Consider the following 16,023-nt stretch of genomic DNA (forward strand, 5'->3'; position numbering starts at 1 on the left):
GAGAGTACAGAGAGCGAGTTTGGGATCATTTTTTAAATCCAAATTGGCTGCCGTGCAAAATTATGATTTCAACAATATGGATATCTTAATCGAGGTTCTCGAGGGTGCAGAGAACGAATTTGGGATCACCGCGAGTGAGTAGAACATCTAATAATTTCTTATATTGACAAAAAACAATTGGTTCAGAGAAAGGATTAGGATAATTATTAATATAAACGAGATTTAAAAATTAGTTTTCACAAAGAAGTTTCACTTCTGACACTTTGTACGAACGCCAGCATAGGTGCTGAATGCTCATTGACATCGTATGATCGAGGTTCGACGCGAGTTTACACAAACTGCGATAGCATTAGTTTTAGAGCGAGATAGAACACATAATATTATTCTCAATTCTTATTGAATGAAACGTTTTACTATTGGTTAAAATGTAAGCTTTAGTATTGGTGTGTATTTTCTGAACTTGTAAATATTTTTTAAGTAACAATTGTAATTGGGTAACTAGTTTTAAGGATTTTTTATATATATTGTGTAACTTTCAAATAAATCATATCTTCCACATATTCCTCACAGTCAAGCAGTTGTTTTATTTAATCGCCAAACGCTCAGTCTCTAAAGTATCATTAGATAGATATTTCAAAAGCAAATTTTGAGATTTTTTATATTAGATTGGTAACGGAATGTGTTTTGAAAATATTGTGGGTGAAAAGCCGAAACGTAAATACTTCGTTTCTAAGGTATGGTTGCAACTCTCATCTTATTTAGGGAATGAAGAATATATTTAGTATGTGGGATATTGTTAGATAGGCCTTTTATAATAAAATTTAAGTTAATGAATGAATTCTAATATTGACGCTGTAAATGACACCCATGAAGAAAAGTTTGTAGATTTCATAGGCACCATCTTGGATTTCGACTTTGACCCGATATTCGTTATTGTTGACCCCGAAAACCATGAAAATGACACCCATGAAGAGAAGTTGGTAAATTTCATAGGCGCCATCTTGGATGTCGATTTAATATAGACCTGTTATTAGAGATGAACTTATTTATTTATTTATTTTTTGAAAATCTGACTGCGTACAAAATATGTAAAGTATCAAAGACAGTATTGTAGAGCTTATAAAAAATATTCATGTTCGTACAGCGATCTTTCCGAATACGAGCTGCTGCTTACAACCGACACAGTGTCTACCCACGACTGCGGCCGAGCGTGGACTGATTGTTTCGATAGATCTTTCTGTGCAATGCGTACGGAGTGACAAAATAAAATAAAACCTTAATACCACTCTTTAAAGCTCATGCCTATCAGAAAAATATATGAATTTTAGACGATTCATTTTTATTTTTTTCTGGGATTATTTATAATATATTCATTAATTTATTTCCCGTGTGTTTGAAAATATTATATCTGCTTTCCTTACGTAATTTTTAAGTGACAAAATTATGTAAGTAGTAGCAGAAAACTGATCCTGAATGAAGCCCCATTTCGTCAATTTTGTGTGAAGAGGTAACGGATAATCGTTTTTACAACATAAAATATCAAAATTTCAAAGCAAAAATTTCCCGCTTAATGGAGATAAAGAAGTAATCTATTTGTGGCAATTTTTAGTTTTGTTACATTTAGTTTCATTTCATCACAAACTCTACCGAAAAATATCTTATTATTGTCGGATTCGCAAACGCGTCCTTAACCTGCCTTTGTTGTAAAGAAATTTTAAAGACAATTGTAATAAGTAAGACAAATAAATCAAAACCAAGTATTTAAAGTACAACTTTATTGCTATAAAATATATACAACACCTCGCCTAGGTCTCCAAATATGAAAGCCTATATTTTTGCACATTATAATCATAAACTACTTACAATTTCAACAATTCAGTAACATAGCAGCCAGACCACAACATTTACCAGAAATTTATAATTTTGGAAGATTTTATAATAATTTATCTTAGGCGTCAAGCCCAACTTAGCAACGTCACAGATATCTCAAAAAAATCGTCATTTCAAAAACTCATTTAAGTTATATGTTAATCATGATCGACCTATTGGCGATCTTATACATGTACGAATGCAATGAATTTAATATATCATGTAGATACTGGATCCATCAAGATGTTCACAAAATATACAAATGAAAAGCTTTGATTTGTATTACGTGAAGAATAAAACTACACCGTACTTTATCAAGAACGTATTCTTAAGGAATTAAACATGACACGTTCTACTGAGGTACTACTTATGTGTTGAAGCTCCGAGTTCACCCAGTCTCATACTTTTACAAAAAACTTTTTCCCTAAAACGTTCCTAGGATGGTCACGGTATAATACGGTGCAGTGGACAAGTGTGTTGAATGTGCGCTGAATGCGATCTGTGCATATTTCTCTTGCCACACACCAATAGCCGCGTACTGACTGAGCGAGCAGCTGCGAGAGACAAATCCACCATCGGTCAAGACTTGCTCGTCCGAGACAAACGCACGCGCTGCCTCGCCCGAGCGTTGTCGGTCTTTGTCCATGTTCGAGAGCGCCTCGGTAAGTTTGTCGCGCGCACTCAAGACGGTTGTGTTGTGCCTCGCTTGTTAGACGAACGACGGAATCTTTTTCTGGTTCTAATAGTAATAAGGGTTTCCTCAACATTCTGAACTCAGAGCCTAAAATGCCAAAGGCGTGGAAAACGCCACAACTCTTCTTGCTTTGGACAGCCCCTAATTTATTTTCCTTTTTGTACCAGTCAAATATTTAATATAAAGGCAGTGGTGGTCAAAGCTTACCGAAGGTACGGTTTCATGCAAAATTGTCCACAATATAAGCCGCGTTAAGCACGTGCTCACTGTTCGACTTTACGTCAAACTGAGAGCTCGATGCTGGCTCAGCCTTGCCGCGCGCGGCAGCAAAAGGTCTATAGACCGAGGCGGCCTCCCGCGGCAAACATCCGAGGCTGCTCGCACAGTCAGTAGCCGGCTAATTAGGCCGGCGTTTCTTAAAGTTGACACCACTCAATATCTGTAATGTTGCTTTACACACTGTACACACTTGTCTGGGCTTTAATATACCTAAGCACTACTATTACATACCAACATTTGTTTTGACTGCTGACGTGAGTGGCACAACCACGAGTCACGTTACTGCACCAGTAAAACGGCTAGTGGTTGTGTCACTCGCGTGGTGGTTACTTCTTAGTGGGAAACAACAGACAAACAGACCTTACAATGGCACATAGCCAATTATGCGACAATTTTTTCTGTTGTCGTATTTTAATCCACAGTAGAACAGAATCGCGAATATGACATTTTTTAAGGATATAATAGTTATATATGAATGATATTTTTTGTAAATAATGTAACAATACACTCGAATCAGACAAATTCTGATTCGAGTGTATTTCTTATACAAACAAAAGCATTATTATTTAAAAAAAAAGTCTCGTAGTCGATTACAAAGTACAATAAGTATTGCATTTCAATGTAAATAAGCAAAGCATAAAATTAAAAGTCGTTATGTTAATTATTCCTTTTATAATATAGTAAAGGACTATTTATTGCAAGTAAGCATTGTGCTAATTGGCATCGTTTGTTCATCGCACGATATCGCGATGCAACAATCCCGGAGATAAGGAAACTGCATCCCGCCATGCGATCAATATTTAATTTGCCTAGATACTACTTGTACGAATAATCTGTTGAAAAATGGCAACTCATTGAGCATCAATGTGACAGTCAATAAATATTTTTTTTAATTCAAATTTGAGTAAAATTCGATTTTGAATAAGTAAGTAGGCGAAGCGACTTATAATCCCATTCTTTATCACAGTCATCAACGCGAACAGTGGGTATACCGCGGTTCATATAAAATAATTAGCGAGATCGCGAGCGATGGCCAATTAGAACGCCGCTTTAGGCCTTGCTCACATACAAAGAACGACGTCATTACGTATATAGCGGGCCTCTCTCTCAATAACGAAACCAAACATCACAATATGCTATATGATATAGATACCTAACTATAACCAACAAGCACCTAAACGCTATACACAATATAACTCCCACACAGCCTCATTTCTGGAAGAATCTACACAAAATATTATAGCAGTCGCTTTCTTATATCTCATATAAAATAGATTTTCCGTTTTTAGTAATTTATTGTTACATATCACGTCATTATTTCTATATTAACTTTGCTAAAATATACCTCACCTCATATTTTACACCTCGAATTTTATTTACTGTTGGGCACAATTCTCAATGACCAGTAATACAAACATACGTAATAATAATAGGTTTTAATGATAATAATTCATCATATTATATATTTATATTCAGCTAGGAGAAAGCTTTTGACAAGATTCGTCGAAGGATTTTCGTATCTTGTGGAATTGAGACGAAAATAGTTATAGTATCTCTAAAACATACTTATATTGCTATTAAATTAGGAATTGTTTTTATGACAAATTTATGGCGATGAATGATAGCTTGAATACATGGCCCTGACAATAAGGAGGATCTTCTACCTTAAAAGACAATGTAATCGATACAATCGATCGCAATACATTACAAACCGACCTAAGGTTGTAGTGCACACAATTCGACCCCGGTCACACCACTTTGCTCCCGTCGTCCTAAGACTTATGTATTGTCACACCATGACATTCAAACACCCACACAGTTCAAAGAGGAACACAGTACAAGACGTGTACAATTATTTAACCGACAAAAACACAATTCCACACTTTTTATTTATAAACACAAATTGAACGTTATGTCAAACTACCCACCAAATTGATAGGTGACTGACTTGTGTTAAATTATTTTGTCACAATGCAATATAGTAACACAAGTGGCCCGTATATTCATACATATTTCATATTTTATCATTGACGTACAATAAACAATCACGCTCAAAAATTTTCTGGAGCAAAACTCTGCCTACGTACTACTACTACGTACTAATAGACATTAGGCAGAGTTTTGATACTGTTGTGTTTCGACCGCACTTCGAATACAAAGCCACGCGATGACAGTGTTCACTGAAAAACTGTCCAAATAACAGCATACCCAAACAGAAAAGGGATGGAGTGTCGTAATTTGTGCCCCTTTGAATTAACAATATTGTGTAACTAAAATGACGTTTTTAATGTTCTTGTCTCGTGTGCGCATCCATCTCTTTCGCAGTATAATCAAACTCTCGAGAACAAAATCCAATGAGCGTATACAAGACTTTGAACATTACCGCTTCGAAAAAAGGTGTTAATTTGAACGAATGTTTTAATATTATCTGTATAAGTTAATATATACGTATATACAACGCTGCTCGGACATTTTTGATTATCTTTTAATAGGGGATTGGGAGTCTTATTGTTTATAGTACGTCAATGTACTCAATACAATAATTACGTCATTATATTGACAATTATTTCAAAATATATGTTTCTCTGTGTTCAACTGTAAAAAAATTCGGTATTTGTTAAGCAATACAAAGCTCTGTTAAATATACCTACAGGTTTGACACAAATTTGAAAGTTTTATAATCCACGTGCATTGAAAACTATACAGTCCACTAACTTAGTGACATCAGGTCTGACATCAGCCACTTTACAAATCACAATTAAAGTTCCATTTGTTAGACTGTCTGCAGACGTCACACAGACCTTAAATTACATGGTTGCATCCCACTTCCAACAAGGGATGTAGTAAAATATGAATATCTACTATCTAACCAATGGTAATGATTAAATTGTGCGTATGTGATTTTTTTACATATAGGTAATATTATTTAATTTTCATCACAATATTCATAAATATAAACATGCGAAAGTATAATAAAATACACTAGGTATGTATATAATGTAAGATAAAGATAAAAATGCATTAAAGGCCTATGAATGTGCCTATCACAAACTATCATTTCTATTAGAAGGTGTTTAATGACTGATTGTCTAAAGAAAAACATTCATCAGCCTTATGGCCAAATGTTTTAGTTCTCAACAAGCATATAAGTGATGGTAAAAAGTCAATATTGATTGTGAGATTTACTTTAGCAGTATTTTTAATAGCTGCTCTGTAATTCTAACAATAGCATAAATACTATGGCTGTATTAGTTTAAGGTTTATGAAATATAAACAATTTGTTATTTTTTAAAGTGATAACCCTTACTTCTGGGATTAATAACACAAATTAAATTTGAAAACAAAATTTATGAACGATGCGGGACTCGAACCCGCAGCCTCTCGCGTTCCTTACGAGCACTCTTCCATATGAGCCAACCGTTCGAGTGGCGTATCGTTAGTAAATCCTGTGTTAATGTATCTCATGTGTTTCGTGCGAGCGCTCTTCCAATGAGCCAATAGTCCGAGTGACGTATTGATTAAAAATCCTGCATGTCTAAAGAGATTAAGATTTGAAATGGCGATATCTCAAGTGTATTTCCTAATATGCAAATATTGGGGTTGAACAGGTTATCAACTGTAAAGTAGATCCTGTAGATGGAGCCACAACCTTAGAGTTGAATAAGACATACAAGATTTATAAACGATACGTCACTCGAACGGTTGGCTCCGTAAAAGTGCACTCGCACGGAACGCGAGGACGCTGGTTCGAGTTCCGCATAATTCATAAATTTTGTTTTCAAATTTAATTTGTTCATAAAATATATTTGTAAATACTGCTTTGAGACAGATTATTTCATAAACACAAAATATGTTACTGCCATTTTGTAACAACTTACTTAATATAACCTAAATAGCACATTGTCACAGACTAGAATTTTCAAATATTCAATAGTTAACAAAGTAATCCAATGTATTTTTTAATTCTACAAAAGAAGCAATGTGAAAGTGACTTTTTTCAATTCAATAGTTTCTTATAGAGCTAGGGTACCTATTCTCTAATAGAAAACAAAACGCAAATAAGTACACAAGTGAAAAACACATAATATAGCTAAATTAATGTAGAGAGTGATAAATGTCACTTATCATTTTAATATAACTCATTTATATTTGAAACAGGAAAACTAAAATCTCCATGTTGATGATTCCTATGATAGCTTGAATTTTGATTAAACAACAGAATTCCTTGCACATCATGAAGATATTTAGTGTCATTTTATTGAAATTGTATTTCTGCAAAGGGGAGAGGATTAACAACTCCTATGACAGTGTAATTTCAAGGCACTAAGTGAAATTGAGGGCATCAATACAACAAATTTCACTTTGTCTGGGTGACAATTATTTTTACTTAATTATAGTATGAAAAATATATCAGGAAAACAGAAATAATTATTACAAATTAAACACACATAGCAACTAAGTCCTCTGACAAGCTTTCAAAAATAAATTTAAAATATTTAATCACTTGAAAAAAATTTTTCATCCACATTTATCAAACTTTTTCTTAACACTTATTAATTGACTTTGCATTATAAAAATCAAACTGCAACAACATTGAACAGTCAATGACAATGAGGATGCCATAAATAATTTCAATAATAGCCACATACTGACTGAGCGAGCAGCCTCCAGAGCCAAATACTCGGTCGGTCAAAATGTGCCTCGCCCGAGCGTGCCACGGCCCAAATGTTGACAGTCTTTGTCTATCCTCATAAGCGCCTCGGTAAGTTTGCCTTGTGTACTTATAAAGGTTGTGTTTTGCCTCGCTTGTTCAACAAACAACGGAATCTTTTTCTAATTCTATATAGTAAGGTAAGTAAGGGTTTCCTCAATACTCTGAACACAAAATAAATGCCTAAGGCTTTCTCCACAATGTTTCTTGCTCTGGACAGCCTGCGTTAAACACATGCAGTCTTTGTTCGACTTCACATCAAACTGAGAGCTTGATGCTGGCTCAGCTTGTCAGTGGCTGCCTTACACAAAAAAATCCAAAGACCGAGGTGGCCTCCCGCGGCAAATGTCTGAGGCTTCCTAGCGAGTCTTCTCGCTCAGTCAGTACAAGGCTAATAACAGTCAACTTGTCCCACTAGTATACAATTTCAACACAGATTAATATGACTATTTAAACAGCCAAATCAGAAACGGGAAACACCAATAGTATGCTCTAAGAGAATATTGTCTGATAAACTGGAACTCATACTTGCCCTGAAATGAAGAAGACATATTACAATATATTATGCATTTGTAATGATTGTAACTTTTAGCTTTGTAAACTTATTGGAATGGGACAAACATTAAATATTCCTTTTAACTTAACACAAAATGCCCTATAAAAACGATATTCAATTTGCTTTGGTTGTGTCTGAAGTTAGTGTGCACAAACAAACAGATCCAAATAATAACTACTTTTTAGGTCTCAAATTGTTTTTTGGAAATAAAGCATGTAAATAATGTGATAAATCAACTAGGTATGTTGATTTTTGATAAAATTAGCATTAAAATTCACAATGTAAATAATTAATTTTCTTTTTATCCACTCTTCAAAATGTTATTAGTTATGAAACATACCAGTGCATGCCTAGTGTTGCTTTTGGTAGTAATATAAACAGTCAGGTGGTAGTTGCTGCCTCCTTATCATCATCTTCATCTTCCTCCTGTGCCAACAGCTGCCTTGCCAGTTGCAGTGCCTGAAATAGACAGCAATGAACTTTATAGTTTGGTACAGATGAATTAAATAAGACTGACATATAAGTAAACCTTATTACTAAGACCCCACTGTCTGTCTGTCAGTCAACAGGTTTTATCTCACCTATATATATATATAGTATAATGTATATAACAATATATAAACCTACAAATGAGTGTGCAAAATTTCAAATGGTTGGAAGTGTAATAAACTCACATTCACATTTATAACATTATATATACATTTATAACTCCTATGGGCCCCTCATACAGGCAACTTATTGAGCAGACTCAATTCTGGTGCACACACGGTTACAAAAGATATGTTCCTTAACACAATTTCAGTTACTTTTACAGACATATGTTATATGGTACTTATTCCAAATCCATTAATAAAAAATATATGTAGTAAACATTTCGGGTTGTGGCTGAATGACTTGCACAGTGAACAACGAACTAACAAGTTTGCTGCCTTGTTGCTATCTGATGACTGTCTTGGCATTTCTTAAAAACTTCGTTTCATATAATCAAGTTAAAACATTATACAGTCAAAACCGTTTATGGCGACATCGTTTAGAACCACATACCGGTTAAATTTACCAAAATCAAAGGTCCTGGCTGAATGTTATATGACCGCCTTATATAAAACATTGGTTTTTACGACATTGTTTACTACGACATACCGCATTAAGCGACCACATTTGGTTAATGTTTTCGGAGAATTATATCTGTAGAACGACCGGCTCAGCTGTATTGTAAACAATTTGAATTGGTAACTGTATCCACATCTGGCACAGTATAATAGTCAATGGCTATTATCGTAAGAGTAAACAAAGTTTAGGGTCTTTTGTAATTCTTAGAAACAAAGCACATGCATGCCGTAGCCTCAAGGCCCGCTTCGTCATATCTCTTAAGTCAGTTTGTTACTTATCTTTACACAAGACGCACCAAAACATTATTGTTGAGTTAACTGTGAAAATTGTAACATGTCGCAAAAAAGAAAACAAATCAGTATCGAAGAAAAATCGCATATTATTTCAAATCTAGAGAAAGGAATTCCAAACAAAGACCTGGCAAAAGAATATGGTGTATCTCACTCGACAATTTCAACCATTTGGAAAGAAAGCGAGAAAATTCAAATCCTTTACGACAAGAATTTTTTGAAAATTAAACGAGCCAGAACAACGCGGCATACGAAGATTGACAAATAATGTGCCAATAAATGGACCAATTCTTCAACAAAAATGTGCCAATAAATGGACCAATTCTTCAACAAAAAGCAAACGATTTTGCTCAACGTTTTGGTGAAGATTTTGTTGCTCGTCTAGTTGGATTCAACGTTTCCGGGCTCGACATGGCATTGTCGGCGGGAAAATGAGTGGTGAAGCTGCCAGTGTGGATAAAGATACTGTAGACGAATGGATTACGCAAAAGTGGCCTACATTATGCGAAGGCTACAGTCCAGAAGACATTTATAACGCAGACGAAACCGGACTTTTTTACAATGTGACACCAGACAGGACTTTAAAATTCAAAGGAGAGAATTGTTCGGGAGGAAAAATGTCCAAGACGAGACTAACGATCATGGTTGCAGCAAATATGACAGGATCCTGTAAAAGGAAGCTTTTAGTTATTGGGAAATCTAAGAAACCAAGATGCTTTAAAAACATACGCTCACTGCCGGTAACATATGAAAACAATGTGAAGTCATGGATGACATCGGAAATTTTTGAAAAATGGTTACGAAACTGGGACGCTGAATTAAACGCAAACAATAAGAAAGTTCTTCTTTTAGTACAATTATCCAATTGTCCTGCTCATCCGGCTGTTACTAATCTGAAGTGTATTAAACTCGTGTTCTTACCACCAAATGTTACATCTGTACTGCAACCTATGGACCAAGGTGTAATAAGATGTTTAAAATCTCATAATAGAAGACTGCAAGTGTTAAAGTTAATACAAAGCATTGACAGTAATAATCAGAACAGCTTTATGGTTCTTGATGCCATCTTGATGATATCCGAAGCATGGGAAAAAGTTTCACAAAAAACTATAGCTAACTGCTTTGGGCATGCAGGTTTTAAAGATCTTACAAGTCTTATAACAAGAACCTCAGATGATGTGATTGACGACGATGAAGAGGACAATATTTCTTTGGCTCAATTAGCCCAAAATTTACGACCTGCTTTATCTACTACTGAAACAGACGAGTTCATTGATGTAGATCAGTCTATTGCAGTTTGTGCACCAGCTACGGAGGATGATATTGTACGTGAAGTTCAAGAGGAAAATGAAAATGAACAGGAAGACTCGGAAGAACAATTTACAGTGCCAACTTTGATTGACGGTCTCAATGCTGTTAGTGTATTACGAAAGATTGTTCTTTTTAATGAAGAGTTCCACATGCAGGGAAATTGTGACGATACGCTGATTAAAATCCAATGTGAATTACAAAATGTGTATGCACGACAGAAGTGTTTCAAACAAACTAAAATTACAGATTTTATGCATACAAAAATGATGGAAAAATGATATTGTTCTTTTATATTATACGTTTATATTGAAGTAAACAAAATGCAGTTTAATTTCCTACATGAATATACATATTATCTTTCCTATTAATACCTGTCACCGGTTGTTACAACCTACGGGTTTTTACAACTCAATATGATACCTTCGATGTCTTTTACAACCATTTAAATAAACCTTAACCCCCTTATTCATAATAAGCTGCTAACCTAAAGCATTGCTAATTCTCACTCTGTCTTCTTCTATTGACCTAAGTCAGATTGAGAAAAAACACTTCTTAGCGGCTGTTTAAAGTTAGCGGACCATTATGAATAAGGGGGTTATTGTTGAATTCAATGAAATACTGTCTGTTAAATTATTATCGTACAAAGTTTAAGTGAACATTACCAAAACTAAAAGGGGTGTAGATATTTCCAATGTTAGTTGAGCTCACATTTATAGAGTTTAACATAATAAATACTATTCCATTTCGACTGTTAACATGTTGGTTGACTGAGGTCTGACATATAAGAGAGTGCACATCAGGGTGCCACAGTGCATGCTGGTAATATCTAGAATCTAATCTGACATCTAAGAATAATAATTCAAGATATCACATATAACAATTAGATAACCTACACAGATGACCCAGCTCAAAGATACAACTTTAGAAAATCAGAGCTTACAAAACAAAACTGTTGAGTACATTTAATAAGGTAATAATACATATAATTGGACATAGTTCCTGAAAAACATTACAAGCCACAAACATCACATTTTAAGGAATTTGTGTTTAAAGTTTAATAAATATTACTGTATTCCATACATGTGGGTTGGGCTACTAAGTTTAGATTTATAGAAGTATAAATAGCATGGAAGCATGCAGTACAAGAAAGGATTGCATGTTGTCAGTTTAAGGTGTGGTCAGTTAAGTGGCAAAACATGCTAGAAAAAAGGGGTGAGGTACCAAGATTTCATCCATTTTTATATAATAAAGTAGCAATAAGTACATTTTCTAGGTTGAATATACTAAAAAAATATGTTATTTTAGTATATGAATAGAATTTTCTATAAGTGCAACATTAGCAGTGCAATGTTTTAATTGATACTGTTTCTTTCAATAGTATTACATATAGTATATTATAATATAAATTTTTTTGTGTACTCTAATTCCAATCTACTAAAGTACCAGAACATGGGCAGGAACTGAAAATATCCAACAAATTCGGCAATTGACTTCATCACTTTTGTATTATGGACTCAGCTGGTCATTGTTGAAAATAATTGTGAAGGGGTTTACTTAATAAAAGGCATACCTGAAATTCATTATAATGCATTTTTCTCTTTTTTTCAAATTCTAATCGCCGCTGTCTGGCATCGTCTGTTTCGTCTTCGTCACTATCGCACATGTCCACACATTTCGGAGGTTTATTCATGCTTGCCGCCAGTTTTGCCGCTAGAATATTTGCATCTAATTCATCACTTGGCTCCATATCGCTATCTACTGCTTCCGAATAAGGCGTCTTCGGTTCGTCTACCTTCATATGTCCATAATCCTTATTTGGAGGATGAAAAGTCTCCATGATATTCATCTCATCAAATCGCTGCTCTTTGGGTCGTTTACTGGTGGATGGTACGCCTTCTGGTGCATCGACACTTCGCGATGATTTTAAAATACCTTTCGACGGCTTTTTTTGCAAATTTTGTGCCATATTTATTAAAACTTTACGTATATTGCATGATATTTGAATAATACTTTTCTACAAAACTCAAACTGATGTATGTACGTACATAATCAGCAACCTTCTCTCAAAGTCAAAGCCCACTTCAAGATTCGAGCATTTCACAACAACCTTTTTTTTTTTTATATAACTGGCTCCGTCGACTGAATGTCGACGATTCGGCCAACGTCAAGGTGAAGAGATTTTTTATTTTAATTTAGCTGATTGAAGTATGTAAAGAGCTGATTTAAAAGGAAATGATCGGTTGATATAGCTGTGGTTTTTTTGTGAACTGAAGAATAGGCAACAAGAGTTAGTACGGTTAGTAATAAACACCCATAACACAACAATATTAACTACCTTGTTAGTATCTAATCTAAGTTTAAGGGAGAAATGTGGGAATATGTGCCTAATAGAAGCGAAGAAAGTATGGAGGATAGAAATTACAATTTAATATTATTGCGGGAGATAAATTTGTAAAGAATCTTTATGAAAGGGGAATGGCATAAAGTAAGAAGAAAAAGGATGTTGATGGGGCGAGGGATATCCTTCGGTAGAAGGTCATATAAAGGAATTGACAATTTAGGGCAATAGAAAAAAATATGTTCAAGAGTACCTTCCTCAAGGCCACATTCACATATAGAATGGTCCCTTACCCGGATCTTGGCCAAAAATACTGGGGAACAGACAAATCCCAAGCGAAGTCGTATGATGACAGAAGTGAAAAGTTTATTTTGTTTTTTTTTTAAAGGAAAGAACCAGGGCTTAGAGGGGATAAAGGGTTGGATAGAACCATAGAATTTACCTTTAGTTTGTTTTGTGATTTGCCATAAAGCATTCCATGAATCAACCAGAAAGTGTTTAGACATAGCGCGTAGATCTCGAGGAAAACAGTAATTAAATTTAAATGTTCCAGACTGAATCGCGTCTTTAGCGCACGAGTCTGCAATTTCATTGCCAGTTATCCCTATATGACTAGGTATCCAAGCTAATGCAACTTCTATTCCCATTATGTGACATCTGTACAGGGATGCCTTTGTTCTTAAATTAATTGTGAAGTTGTTTGAAGATTTGAAAGGATTTTTTGTTAGGTCCAACAAGCAGCTTAATGAGTCAGACAAGATTAAAGCCTTATTGATCTTATGTGAGTCAACATATGACACCACCTGGGCAGGGCAATTGATTCGCCAGTAAAGATGGAATTCTGCGGGGGACTTTTGTAATTTAAAATTATACGGAACTTAGGGATCCAAACTGCAGACCCGACCAACTATTGTTGGATAATTTGGATGCGTCCGTGTACAACGTCACCCAATCAGACCAATCAGAAGATAGAATGGAATTAAATTTTCTATTGGCTTCAGGGCAGTGTTTAGTAATTCCAAAGTCAAAGAAAATTTTAGGTTGGAAAATGAGAGACTGATATTCTACTTAAATAAGGCTGATTGGTAAATGGGAACTGGAAAGGCTTTAAATTTAGTATAGGAATTAATTAACGGAGGTGGATCTTTATGAGACCAATATAAAGAAGATTGAATAGTTAGAGACAAAGACTGCAGAATATCAAGAAGGGGGTGTGCGCTAAATTGGATTACTTTAGTTAGGAATCTATCGGCTAGGTACTGACGGCGAAGGTGTAGAGGTGGGTCTACACACTCCACTTGGAGAGCGTTGAGGGGAGAACATTTACTAGCACCAGTTATGATTCGTAAGCATTTGAACTGGATTTTCTCTAATTTGGACAGGGCTATTTTGCTACACGGCTCAAGTAGAAAGCTACCGTAATGACTACGAACGATAGCATGTATAAAAGTTTTTGACAAAATGGGTGGGCACCCCAGCGTACCCCCGAAAGGGCCCTCATAACGTTTACACCCCTCTCACATTTCTTAACAATGCACTTCAAGTGGTGAATACCGGAGAGCTTAGAGTCAAGAAAAAGACCTAGGAATTTAACATTATCCTTAAACGAGAGTGATTCATCACCTACTGAGAGATTTATGACCGTTATAGTGCGTTTGCGGGAAAAAATAACCGCAGTACATTTGGGGACAGAAAGAGTGAGGTTGTGGTCTAAGAGCCATTGATTCAGATAATATAAAGCAGAATTTAAGCAAGATGATGAATAGTTAAAAGAAGATGAGATGGAGTATAGTGCTATATCATCAGCATATTGAAGAATTTTGCAGAATGGGCTAACAGTAAGGCGTAGGTCAGAAGCATATATATTATATAGGATAGGACTTAACACCGAACCCTGTGGGAGGCCCTTCCAGACAGTTCAAGGTAGGAGGAGGGTTCCTTGATGGCGGACGGAAATAGAGCGACCCATTAACATATTAAAATATATTGATCAACCTAACCGGTATACTCAGCTGGTGCATTTTCTGCCTGAGTAGAGGAAGGTGAACGTTGTCATATGCCGCTGAGACATCTAGAAAGACCCCAACAACATGCTTGATTCTAGAAAATGCTAAACGAATTTCAGAAGTAAGGATGCTTAGGTTGTCCAGCGTACCCTTACGTTTCCTAAAGCCATTTGGCTATTAGAAAGGAGATTTTTATTTTCTATTATCCATTCTAATCTGTTTTTTACCAAAATTTTCCATAATTTTGGCCAGAACTGACGACAAAGCAATGGGACGATAGGAGGAAGCAACCAATGGGTCCTTGCCAGGTTTAAGGATGGGTATAATAATTTGTGTCCTCCAAGAATTCGGGATTACAAAGGAGGAGTAGAACGAATTGAGAATATTAAGAAGGACTTTTTTGCTAGTGGTAGAGGATTTACAAATGAAGAAATAAGGTATACCATCCGCGCCGAGAGGAATAACGAAGGTGATGAAGAACAGATGTTAGTTCGGAGAAGGAAAAAGGATCGTTCATTTGGTCTGAGTCGGAAAGGGTAGAAATCGGATCTGGAGTAAAAAGGCAATCAGATTCAGGGACGTAGGGAGAAGCTAGATGGCAAAAGAAGTCATTAATAAAAGAGTTTGGGTCATTGTTTGAAATGTCTGGCTTGTCAAAACCTCTACGATACGTTTTTATATTTTTCCAAACGAGGGAAAGGGGGGAACAAGGAGATAAGGATTCACAGAATTGACGCCATCTAAGGGATTTCTTTTTGGAAAGAAGTCTTGATGTGCGAGCAGAAATCTGTTTAAAGGAAATAAAATCTACCATGCTACAAGATGTGGAGAATATTTTCTCAGCTTCTTTTCGCGAGCG

The 16,023-nt window shown here is 35.4% G+C and overlaps 2 protein-coding genes across 2 annotated transcripts; one reads left to right on the forward strand and one right to left on the reverse strand.

Moving 5' to 3' along the window:
• Positions 1-1,760: 1,760 nt before the first annotated feature.
• On the reverse strand, positions 1,761-12,897 carry LOC126973831 (protein phosphatase inhibitor 2-like). The gene is made up of 3 exons (XM_050821175.1): positions 12,391-12,897; positions 8,450-8,568; positions 1,761-8,086 (listed from the first exon to the last, which is right to left on the reverse strand). Exons 1-2 carry the CDS (start codon positions 12,784-12,786, stop codon positions 8,491-8,493), a joined length of 474 nt encoding a protein of 157 aa, XP_050677132.1. The 5' UTR covers positions 12,787-12,897; the 3' UTR covers positions 1,761-8,086; positions 8,450-8,490.
• LOC126973829 (major centromere autoantigen B-like) lies at positions 10,460-11,189 on the forward strand. The gene has a single exon (XM_050821173.1). The coding sequence runs from the start codon at positions 10,460-10,462 to the stop codon at positions 11,096-11,098; it is 639 nt and encodes a 212-aa protein (XP_050677130.1). The 3' UTR covers positions 11,099-11,189.
• Positions 12,898-16,023: the final 3,126 nt, after the last annotated feature.

This window comes from Leptidea sinapis, chromosome 30, assembly GCF_905404315.1.
Source record: "Leptidea sinapis chromosome 30, ilLepSina1.1, whole genome shotgun sequence".
Classification (NCBI taxonomy): domain Eukaryota; kingdom Metazoa; phylum Arthropoda; class Insecta; order Lepidoptera; family Pieridae; genus Leptidea; species Leptidea sinapis.